The 12,312-nt window shown below is 44.9% G+C and overlaps 1 protein-coding gene across 1 annotated transcript in view; it reads right to left on the reverse strand.

The window, feature by feature from the left end:
- Positions 1-12,312, reverse strand: part of dhx29 (DEAH (Asp-Glu-Ala-His) box polypeptide 29) — a 168,677-nt gene that overhangs the window by 108,078 nt on the left and 48,287 nt on the right. The window contains exons 6-7 of the mRNA XM_070868797.1: positions 8,212-8,355; positions 6,590-6,716 (exon numbers count right to left, since the gene is read on the reverse strand). Coding sequence (XP_070724898.1) covers positions 6,590-6,716; positions 8,212-8,355 — 271 coding nt within the window. The remainder of the gene's footprint in view (positions 1-6,589; positions 6,717-8,211; positions 8,356-12,312) is intronic.

The raw sequence follows: 12,312 nt of genomic DNA on the forward strand, positions 1-12,312 counted from the left end.
ATAGGTATGTAAAGAGAAAAAGGTTGGTGAAGACAAACGTAGGTCCCCTGCAGTCAGAATCAGGGGAAGTCATAACGGGGAACAAAGAAATGGCGTTTCAATTGAACAAGTACTTTGGTTCGGTATTCACTAAGGAGGATACAAACAACCTTCCGGATATAAAAGGGGTCAGAGGGTCTAGTAAGGAAGAGGAACTGAGGGAAATCTTTATTAGTCGGGAAATTGTGTTGGGGAAATTGATGGGATTGAAGGCAGATAAATCCCCAGGGCCTGATGGCCTGCATCCTAGAGTACTTAAGGAGGTGGCCTTGGAAATAGCGGATGCATTGACAGTCATTTTCCAACATTCCATTGACTCTGGATCAGTTCCTATGGAGTGGAGGGTAGCCAATGTAACCCCACTTTTTAAAAAAGGAGGGAGAGAGAAAACAGGGAATTATAGACCGGTCAGCCTGACCTCAGTAGTGGGTAAAATGATGGAATCAATTATTAAGGATGTCATAGCAGTGCATCTGGAAAATGGTGACATGATAGGTCCAAGTCAGCATGGATTTGTGAAAGGGAAATCATGCTTGACAAATCTTCTGGAATTTTTTGAGGATGTTTCCAGTAAAGTGGACAAAGGAGAACCAGTTGATGTGGTATATTTGGACTTTCAGAAGGCTTTCGACAAGGTCCCACACAAGAGATTAATGTGCAAAGTTAAAGCACATGGGATTGGGGGTAGTGTGCTGACGTGGATTGAGAACTGGTTGTCAGACAGGAAGCAAAGAGTAGGAGTAAACGGGTACTTTTCAGAATGGCAGGCAGTGACTAGTGGAGTGCCGCAAGGTTCTGTGCTGGGGCCCCAGCTGTTTACATTGTACATTAATGATTTAGACGAGGGGATTAAATGCAGTATCTCCAAATTTGCGGATGATACTAAGTTGGGTGGCAGTGTGAGCTGCGAGGAGGATGCTATTAGGCTGCAGAGTGACTTGGATAGGTTAGGTGAGTGGGCAAATGCATGGCAGATGAAGTATAATGTGGATAAATGTGAGGTTATCCACTTTGGTGGTAAAAACAGAGAGACAGACTATTATCTGAATGGTGACAGATTAGGAAAAGGGAAGGTGCAACGAGACCTGGGTGTCATGGTACATCAGTCATTGAAGGTTGGCATGCAGGTACAGCAGGCGGTTAAGAAAGCAAATGGCATGTTGGCCTTCATAGCGAGGGGATTTGAATACAGGGGCAGGGAGGTGTTGCTACAGTTGTACAGGGCCTTGGTGAGGCCACACCTGGAGTATTGTGTACAGTTTTGGTCTCCTAACTTGAGGAAGGACATTCTTGCTATTGAGGGAGTGCAGCGAAGGTTCACCAGACTGATTCCCGGGATGGCGGGACTGACCTATCAAGAAAGATTGGATCAATTGGGCTTGTATTCACTGGAGTTCAGAAGAATGAGAGGGGACCTCATAGAAACGTTTAAAATTCTGACGGGTTTAGACAGGTTAGATGCAGAAAGAATGTTCCCAATGTTGGGGAAGTCCAGAACCAGGGGTCACAGTCTGAGGATAAGGGGTAAGCCATTTAGGACCGAGATGAGGAGAAACTTCTTCACCCAGAGAGTGGTGAACCTGTGGAATTCTCTACCACAGAAAGTAGTTGAGGCCAATTCACTAAATATATTCAAAAGGGAGTTAGATGAAGTCCTTACTACTCGGGGGATCAAGGGTTATGGCGAGAAAGCAGGAAGGGGGTACTGAAGTTTCATGTTCAGCCATGAACTCATTGAATGGCGGTGCAGGCTAGAAGGGCTGAATGGCCTGCTCCTGCACCTATTTTCTATGTTTCTATGTTTCTATGTCCCCTGGTTCTGGACTTTCCCAACATCGGGAACATTCTTCCTACATCTAACCTGTCCAGTCCCGTCAGAATTTTATATGTTTCTATGAGATCCCCTCTCATCCTTCTAAACTCCAGTGAATACAGGCCCAGTCGATCCAGTCTCTCCTCATATGTCAGTCCTGCCAGCTGGGAATCAGTCTGGTGAACCTGCACTGCACTCCCTCAATAGCAAGAACGTCCTTCCTCAGATTAAGGACCAAAACTGAACACAATATTCCAGGTGAGGTCTCACTAAGGCTCTGTACAACTGCAATAAGACCTCCTGCTCCTATACTCAAATCCCCTAGCTATGAAGGCCAACATTCCATTTGCTTTCTTCACCGCCTGCTGTACCTGCATGCCAACTTTCAATGACTGATGTACCATGACACCCAGGTCTCGTTGCACCTCCCCTTTTCCTAATCTGTCACCATTCAGATAATATTCTGCCTTCGTGTTTTTGCCACCAAAGTGGATAACCTCACATTTATCCACATTATACAGCATCTGCCATGCGTTTGCCCACTCACCTAACCTGTCCAAGTCACCCTGCAGCCTCTTAGCGTCCTCCTCACAGCTCACACCGCCACCCAGCTTAGTGTCATCTGCAAACTTGGAGATATTACACTTAATTCCTTCATCTAAATCATTGATGTATATTGTAAATAGCAGGGGTCCCAGCACTGAACCCTGCGGCACCCCACTATCACTGCCTGCCATTCTGAAAAGGACCTGTTTATCCCTACTTTCTGCTTCCTGTCTGCCAACCAGTTCTCTATCCACGTCAGTACATTACCCCCAATACCATGCGCTTTAATTTTGCCCAGCAATCTCTTGTGTGGGACCTTGTCTTTTGAAAGTCCAAATACACCACATCCACTGGTTCTCCCTTGTCCGCTCTACTAGTTACATCCTCAAAATATTCCAGAAGATTTGTCAAGCATGATTTCCCTTTCATAAATCCATGCTGACTTGGACCGATCCGGTCACTGCTTTCCAAATGCGCTGCTATTTCATCCTTAATAATTGATTCCAACATTTTCCCCACTACCGATGTCAGGCTAACCAGCCTATAATTACCCGTTTTCTCTCTGCCTCCTTTCTTAAAAAGTGGTGTTACATTAGCTACCCTTCAATCCATAGGAACTGATCCAGAGTTGATAGACTGTTGGAAAATGATCACCAATGAATCCACTATTTCTCGGGCCACTTCCTTAAGTATTCTGGGATGCAGATTATCAGGCCCCGGGGATTTATCGGCCTTCAATCCCATCAATTTCCCGAACACAATTTCCTGCCTAATAAGGATTGCCTTCAGTCCCTCCTTCTCACTAGACCCTCGGTCCCCCAGTATTTCAGCAGGAACAAATCACCAAACAAAATAAGGCTGACATGTGCATTGTAAAACCTCAGCATAATGTCTGTAGCCAGACTATTTGCGTGTGCATTTTATATATATTTATAGACACACGCACACTGCTTTGGTACATTGTCAAGACTTCAAAAGCAACATGTCAATTATTCCATCCAAATTTGCTTCAAGTATGTCTACATTAATTCAACTTTATTTACTCTATGCTTATGCGGCACTCTCCATATTTTTCAACCCCAGTGTAACACCTTATAGTTTACTAGGGTTAAATGTATTTTTCCATAGCTAATTGCATAACCAATTTAAATCTACTGCTGCACCTCGGAATGAGGACGTAAACAGACACTAAAAGCCACTGAGACACTCCATGATGGGGAAAGCCTATCTTTTCCTAAATATATCATAAGATTATTATCGCTCAACCATTGGTGGCTGTGCCTTCAGCGGCCTCGGCCCTAAGCTCTGGAACTCCCTTCCAAAACCTCTCTATCCTCATTTAAGATGCTCCTTAAAACCTACCTCTTTGAGCAGCTTTTGGTCATCTGCCCTAATTACTCCTTAGGACGGAAGGTCAGGTACTCGGAGGGAGGGAGAGGGGGACGGTCAGGAACTTGGGGGGGGGGGGGGGGGGGCGGAGAAAGGGAAGGTCATGTACTCGGGGGGGGCAGGAGTGGAGGTCAGGTACTGGGGGGGGGGGCGGTGGCTGAGAGTGAAGGTCAGGTACTCAGGGGGGGAGGGAGGAAAAGAGGGAGTGAAGGTCAGGTACTCGGAGGGAGGGAGAGGGAGAAGGTCAGGTACTCGGGGGGGGGGGGTGGGGGGTGAGAGGGAGTGAAGGTCAGGTATCATATTTTTAAAAGCAGTAGCAGGACATTTGGAAAAGCATAATTCAGTCAGGCAGAGTCAGCATGAATTTATGAAGGGGAAGTCATGTTTGACAAATTTGCTGGAATTCTTTGAGGATGTAACGAACAGAGTGGATAAAGTGGAACCAGTGGATGTGGTGTATTTGGATTTCCTGAAGGCATTTCACAAGGTGCCACATAAAAGATTGCTGCACAAGATAAAAGTTCATGGGCTTGGGGGCAATATACTAGCATGAATAGAGGATTGGCTAACGAACAGAAAACAGAGAGTAGGGATAAATGGGTCATTTTCCAGTTGGCAAACAGTGACTAGTAGGGTGCCGCAGGGATCGGTGCTGGGGCCTCAATTATTTACAATCTATATTAATGACTTGGATGAAGGGACCGAGTGTAATGTAGCCAAGTTTGCTGATGATACAAAGATGGGTGGGAAAGCAAATTGTGAGGAGGACACAAAAAATCTGCAAAGGAATACAGACAGGCTAAGTGAGTGGGCAAAAATCTGGCCAATGGAGTATAATGTGCGAAAATGTGAGGTTATCCACTTTGGCAGCAATAATAGAAAAGCAAATTATAATTTAAATGGAGAAAAATTGCAAAATGCAGCAGTACAGAGCTACCTGGGGGTCCTTGTTCATGAAACACAAAAAGTTAGAAAGCAGGTAATCAGGAAGGCAAATGGAATGTTGGCCTTTATTGCAAGGGGAGAGAGCATAAAAGCAGAGAAGTCCTGCTACAACTGTACAGAGTATTGGTGAGGCCACACCTGGAGTACTGCGTGCAGTTTTAGTCTCCATATTTAAGGAAGGATATACTTGCATTGGAGACAGTTCAGAGAAGGTTGACTAGATTGATTCCGGAGATGAGGGGGTTGACTTATGAAGACAGGTTGAGTAGGTTGGGCCTATACACATTGGAGTTTAGAAGAATGAGAGGTGATCTTATCGAAACATATAAGATAATGAGGGGGCTCGACAAGGTGGATACAGAGAGGATATTTCCACTCATAGGGGTAACTAAAACTAGGGGACCGCCCATTTAAAACTGAGATGAGGAGAAATTTCTTCTCTCTGTTGTAAATCCATGGAATTCTCTGCCCCAGAGAGCTGTGGAGGCTGGATGATTGAATATATTTAAGGCGGAGATAGATAGATTTTTGAGCGATAAGGGAGTAAAGGGTTATGGGGAGCGGGCAGGGAGGTGGAGCCGAGTCTATGATCAGATCAGCCATGATATTGAATGGTGGAGCAGGCTCGAGAGGCTGAATGGCCTACTCCTATCTCTTATGTAGGTACAGTCAGGTACTGGGGGAGGGGGGGGGGGGGGGGAGAAGGTCAGTACTCGGAGGGAGGGAGTGAAGGTCAAGTACTCGGGGGGGGGGGGTGGGGGGGTGGGGGAGGTACTCAGGGGGGAGGGAGGGAGGTAGTGGAGGCCAGGTACTTACGGGGGAGATAGTGAAGGCCAGGTACTTGGGGAGAGGGGAGGAAAAGCTCAGGTATCCGGGGGGGTGGGGGAAAGGGGGGGGAGAGGTACGGTCAGGTACTGGGGGGGGTGAAGGCCAGATACTCGGGGGGGTGGGGGGGGGGGGGGAAGCTCAGGTACTTGGAGGGCAGGTGAGGAGGGGGGGGGGGAGCTCGAGGGAGGGAAGATCAGGAACTCGGGGGTGGGTAACGAGCACAGAGAGCATTGTGGGGATGGTGTTTACACCCACACCACGCTCTCCCTCTCCTCGCACTAGACCTGTTGATTTCTCAGAAAGCTTGGTGCATGTATTTCACGTGACACTATTGGACTGGACGAAATCATGACACTGTCACTATTCTCGTCATACCCAATAAATTGTTAAAATCCATGACCCACACACAATGCTGCATCAATGGTGGTGGTGATGGGAAAGGTCAAGAACTTGGGCAGGGGAAGAAGGTCAGGAACTTGGGCAGAGGTAAAAGGTCAGGAACTTGTTGGGGAGGGAACAGTCAGAAATTCAGGTGTTGGGTGGATGGTTCGGAACTTGTTGGGGGTAGGGTGGAGAAGAGAAGATCCTAACCTGCAAGGTTGAGCCCTGTCTGTTCTTTAAGAGCTTTCTGGAGCCTGGCAGTCAGAATGAATGGCTCGAATTACGCATTGTGAAGTACTTGATTACTTAGGCAGGCAGGATATAATTACACATTCCAGATAAACAGCTGGGTGTGCCTTGTCCTCCAAGGGGACCAATCAGAAAGCTGGTTTTGTCCTCCAAATAGACCAATCTGAAAGCTGGTGTTGTAAGTAGACATGACCTTCATGTTTACCATTTAAAGATAGTCACAATCTTTAATGCAAGGATAAGTAATCAGAAAAACAATTTTTAGTCGGATATTATCCTCATTCCGGCCTTCCCAACCCATGATCACTTTAAGGTCACAACAATTAACTTTGAAAACTACTTCAAAAAGATCCCCTGCAACATTATAGCATCTGAGAAACAGAGGAACTTTGTCCTTACCCTGTTGGAGTATCTTTATTCTATCGCCTGCTTCTCGGTGAGCATGTTTGTTATTATTCTGCTTAAAGGACAGAGCCCGCTCTTTGGTATCAAGTAGTTTTGCTGTCAGTTCCAAGTAAAGATCATTCTGTTCAATAAACAAGTGAAAAATCCAATTGAATTTCCATCACAAGATCTTAACCTTCAGGTCCTATGCTAGTAACTGCAATATTTTATGCTAAACATAAGCAGTTATAATGAGTAAGGAAGAAAAAATGGCACCAAGTCCAACTCTTCCAACTGAGCCCTCTGAAATTGATTTGTTCTCCTGAGGAACATGATTTCCTGATCTATTCAGAGTTTATTGATTTCAGCCAGTGCAGCGTTAAGACCATTACAATTGGGTTCAATGGCCCTGAGTTGGAGAAAGTAAAAAAAAAATAAAAACTGTTCATTGAGGCAGTATTTAGCTCAACTTTGATGTTTCCTATGGTCAAATAGCCTGCTGACTCACTTGAAGCTCACATCAATAATGGTATTGTGTGAGGTGCCAGTGGGTACTTGACATCGACAGAACTGTAACCCATCATGGGGTCAGTATCTTCAAAAGAGGGAAGAAAATTGATGAGAAAGAAAAAACAAAGGCAGTTCCAAGATCAAGATCCAGTGTCAGGAAGCAAAGTGTAATGATCGACAGGTGTTTTTGTGACTGGAAAGCTGTTTGCAGCGGGGTTCCGCAGGGCTCAGTAGTAGGTCCCTTGCTTTTCGTGGTACAGGTGCAGCATCCAAAATCCGGAGTTCCGGAATCCGGACCGGCAGGGTCGTCTGGAATCCATAAAATGTTCCGGAATCCGGACCAGCCAACCTCGGGCCTCGCCTTGCCGTCGTTGCCCGACCTCGGGCCTTGCCGCCCTTACCTCGGGGCCTCCAAAGCGGGGCCCCACCCGAACACTTGCTCCTCGGCGGCGGGCCCCGCCCGAACAGTTCCTCCTCGGCGGCGAGGCCCGCCCGAACAGTTCCTCCTCGGCGGCGAGGCCCGCCCGAACAGTTCCTCCTCGGCGGCGGGCCCCACCCGAACAGTTCCTCCTCGGCGGCGGGCCCCGCCCGAACAGTTCCTCCTCGGCGGCGAGGCCGCCCAACATATTTGCACTGAACCCTCACCATCTCCTTCTTAGATGACTCCCACTGCAGAGATACTGATACTGAGATACTCGAGTAGCCGTTTCCAGTCCAGTTCCACAAAATTACATTTCAGCTCAGTAAAATTTCCCAATTGAGAACTTTTACTCCAGTCTATCTTTGTCATTTTTCATAACTACACTAAATCTAACTGAAGTATGATCACTATCACCAAAATGCTCACCCACTGATACCCCTTTCACCTGCCCAGCTTTATTCCCTAAAACACCACTTCCACCTGCCCAGCTTCATTCCCTGAAACGGAGTCCAGAACCGCTCCCTCTCTTGTTGGGCTTTCTACATACTGGCTGAAAAAGCTCTCTGAGTACTATGGAAAAGAAAAAAAAAAATCACACTTCATGTAAAGAATTTCATGTTCCACTCAAATGAAAGTTATTTTCAGACACAAATAAATTGTACCAATTTTGGTCCTTCACTCAGTTCAAAATAATTATCATACTCACTGGATCAAAGTGTTCTTCCTTTTCAGTGTTCTCTTCAGGTACTTCATTATCCTGATCATCATCATCATCACCACTACTTGCTTCTTCAGCGTATCGTAAAATCCATTCCTTCATGCTAACTTCTGTGCTTTGACCTCCAACTGCCTATCAGCAAGAGAATATTACAACTCAAAATCCTTACCATTCAATTCAAAAATATGTCAATCTTTGTCTGTTCCAAATATATTTAGGAATCAGACATCTGCCTTTAACTGTACAAATACTAGAACTGCAGGGTTATACCAATCAGGAAAGGCTGGGTCTCTTTTCTCTTGAAAAAGAAAAGGTTGAGCACATAACAGAGGTCTTAAAATTATGAAAGGTTTGACAGAGTAGACATGGAGAGACTGTTTCCACTTCTAGGGAAGAGCAAAACTACAGGCCATCAATAGAAGATCGTCATTAAGAAAACAAACAGCGAATTCTTTACCCATAGAGTGGTGAGAATGTGGAACTCAATCACTACCACAGGTAGTGGATGAGGCGAACAGTATAGCTGCATTTAAGGGGAGGCTAGATAAACATATGAAGGTGAAGGCAATAGAGGGTTATGCTGATTGAGTTAGATGAGGATGGGAGGAGGCTTGAGTGCAACATAAATGTCGGCATGGCCCGTTTCTGTGCTGTATATTCTATGTAATTATATGTAAAACATTAAATATCACACTTTAAATTCAAAACAAAGTTAACTTATCCCAATAATGTTTTAGTTTAAAAGCTATTTTCACACATTTAAGAAAACAAAAATGGGTAACAATTAAAAGCTGCATTGTTTTGCTGATATTTAGTATTGATTATATTTCAAATATTTGCCATATATTTAGAGAAACGCCTTGTACTCTAGGAAGGATAGACAGAAAGGAAAAAGGAGGTGGGGTAGTGTTGCTGGTTAAAGAGGAAATTAACGCAATAGTAAGGAAGGACATTAGCTTGGATGATGTGAAATCTGTATGGGTGGAGCTGCGGAATACCAAAGGGAAGAAAACACTAGTAGAAGTTGTGTACAGATCACCAAACAGTAGTAGTGAGGTTGGGGACAGCATCAAACAAGAAATTAGGGATGCGTGCAATAAAGGTACAGCAGTTATCATGGGCGATTTTAATCTACATATAGATTAGGCTAACCAAACTGGTAGCAATACGGTGGAGGAAAAATTCTTGGAGTGTGTTAGGGATGGTTTTCTAGACCAATATGTCGAGGAACCAACTAGAGGGCTGGCCATCCTAGACTGGGTGATGTGTAATGAGAAAGGACTAATTAGCAATCTTGTTATGCGAGGCCCTTGGGGAAGAGTGACAACAATATGGTAGAATTCTTCATTAGGATGGAGAGTGACACAGTTAATTCAGAGACTAGGGTCCTGGACTTAAGGAAAGGTAACTTCGATGGTATGAGACGTGAATTGGCTAGAATAGACTGGCAAATGATACTTAAAGGGTTGACGGTGGATAGGCAATGGCAAACATTTAAAGATCATATGGATGAACTTCAACAATTGTATATCCCTGTCTAGAGTAAAAATAAAACTGGGAAGGTGGCTCAGCCGTGGCTAACAAGGGAATTTAGGGACAGTGTTAAATCCAAGGAAGAGGCATATAAATTGGCCAGAAAAAGCAGCAAACCTGAGGACTGGGAGAAATTTAGAATTCAGCAGGGGAGGACAAAGGGTTTAATTAGGAGAGGAAAAATAGAGTATGAGAGGCAGCTTGCGAGGAACATAAAAACTGACTGCAAAAGCTTCTATAGATATGTGGAGAAAAAGATTAGTGAAGACAAACATAGGTCCCTTGCAGTCAGAATTAGGTGAATTTATAATGGGGAATAAAGAAATGGCAGACCAGTTGAACAAATACTTTGGTTCTGGCTTCACGAAGGAAGACACAAATAACCTTCCGGAAATACAAGGGGACCGAGGGACTAGTGAGAAGGAGGAACTGAAGGATATCCTTATTAGTCAGGAAATTGTGTTTGGGAAATTGATGGGATTGAAGGCTGATAAATCCCCAGGGCCTGATAGTCTGCATCCCAGAGTACTTAAGGAAGTGGCCCTAGAAATAGTGGATGCATTGGTGATCATTTTCCAACAGTCTATCGACTCTGAATCAGTTCCTATGGACTGGAGGGTAGCTAATGTAACAACACTTTTTTTTAAAAAAGGAGGGAGAGAGAAAATGGGGAATTATAGATCGGTTAGCCTGACATCAGTCGTGGGGAAAATGTTGGAATCATTTATTAAAGATGAAATAGCAACGCATTTGGAAAGCAATGACAGGATCGGTCCAAGTCAGCATGGATTTATGAAACGGAAATCATGCTTGACAAATCTTCTAGAATTTTTTGAGGATGTAACTCGTAGAGTGGACAAGGGAGAACCAGTGGATGTGGTGTATTTGGACTATCAAAAGGTTTTTGACAAGGTCCCACACAAGAGATTAGTGTGCAAAATTAAAGCACATGGTATTGGGGGTAATGTATTGACGTGGATAGAGAACTAGTTGGCAGACAGGAAGCAGAGAGTAGGGATAAACGGGTCCTTCTCAGAATGGCAGGCAGTGACTCGTGGGGTGCCGCAGGGTTCAGTGCTGGGACCCCAGCTATTTACAATATACATCAATGATTTTGATGAAGGAATTGAGTGTAATATCTCCAAGTTTGCAGATGACACTAAGCTGGGTGGCGGTGTGAGCTGTGAGGAGGATGCTAAGAGGCTGCGGGGTGACTTGGACAGGTTAGGTGAGTGGGCAAATGCATGGCAGATGCAGTATAATGTAGATAAATGTGAGGTTATCCACTTTGGTGGCAAAAACAGGAAGGCAGAATATTATCTGAATGGTGACAGATTAGGAAAAGGGAAGATGCAACGAGACCTGAGTGTCATGGTACATCAGTCATTAAAAGTTGGCATGCAGGTACAACAGGCAGTGAAGGCGGCAAATGGCATGTTGGCCTTCATAGCGAGAGGAATGTCTTACTGCAGTTGTACAGGGTCTTGGTGAGACCACACCTTGAATATTGTGTGCAGTTTTGGTCTCCTAATCTGAGGAAGGACATTCTTGCTATTGAGGGACTGCAGCGAAGGTTCATCAGACTGATTCTTGAGATGGCAGGACTGACATATGAAGAAAGACGGGATAGACTAGGCTTATATTCACTGGAATTTAGAAGAATGAGAGGGGATCTCATAGAAACATAAAAATCTGACGGGATGGGACAGGTTAGCTGGAGGAAGAATGTTCCCGACGTTGGGGAAGTCCAAAACCAGGGGTCACCGTCTAAGGAAAAGGGGTAAGCCATTTAGGAACGAGCTGAGCAGAAACTTCTTCACTCAGAGAATTGTGAACCTGTGGAATTCTCTACCACAGAAAACTGTTGAGGCCAGTTCGTTAGATATATTCAAAAGGGAGTTAAATGTGGCCTTTACGGTTAAAGGGATCAAGGGGTAGGGAGAGAAAGCAGGAATGGGGTACTGAAGTTGCATGATCAGCCATGATCATATTGAATGGTGGTGCAGGCTCAAAGGGCCGAATGGCCTACTCCTGCACCTATTTTCTATGTTTCTATGTCCTGATACCTTCAGGGATCTGTGGATATGCACTCCAAGGTCCCTCTGTTACTCTACATTTCTCAGTGTCCTACCATTTAATGTGTATTACCCTTGCCTTGTTAGCCTTCCCCAAATATATTATCCTCACACTTTTCAGGAGTGAATTCCATTTACCACTTTTTTGTCCACCTGACCAGTCCATTGATAGCTTCCTGCAGTCTACAGCTTTCTTCCTCACTATCAACATGGCCAATTTTTGTATCATCTGCAAATTTCTTAATCATGCCCCCTACATTGAAGTCTAAATCATTGATATATACCAAAAAAGCAAGGGACCTACTACTGAGCCCTGCGGAACCTCGCTGAAAACAGCTTTCCAGTCACAAAAACCATCAGTCGACCATTACTCTTTGCTTTCTGTCACTTAGCCAATTTTAGATCCACGTTCCCTTGGATCCCATTGGTTTTTACTTGTCTGACCAGTCTGCCATTTGGAACCTTGTCAAAAGCCTTGCTT

Source organism: Pristiophorus japonicus, chromosome 2, assembly GCF_044704955.1.
Source record: "Pristiophorus japonicus isolate sPriJap1 chromosome 2, sPriJap1.hap1, whole genome shotgun sequence".
Lineage (NCBI taxonomy): Eukaryota > Metazoa > Chordata > Chondrichthyes > Pristiophoridae > Pristiophorus > Pristiophorus japonicus.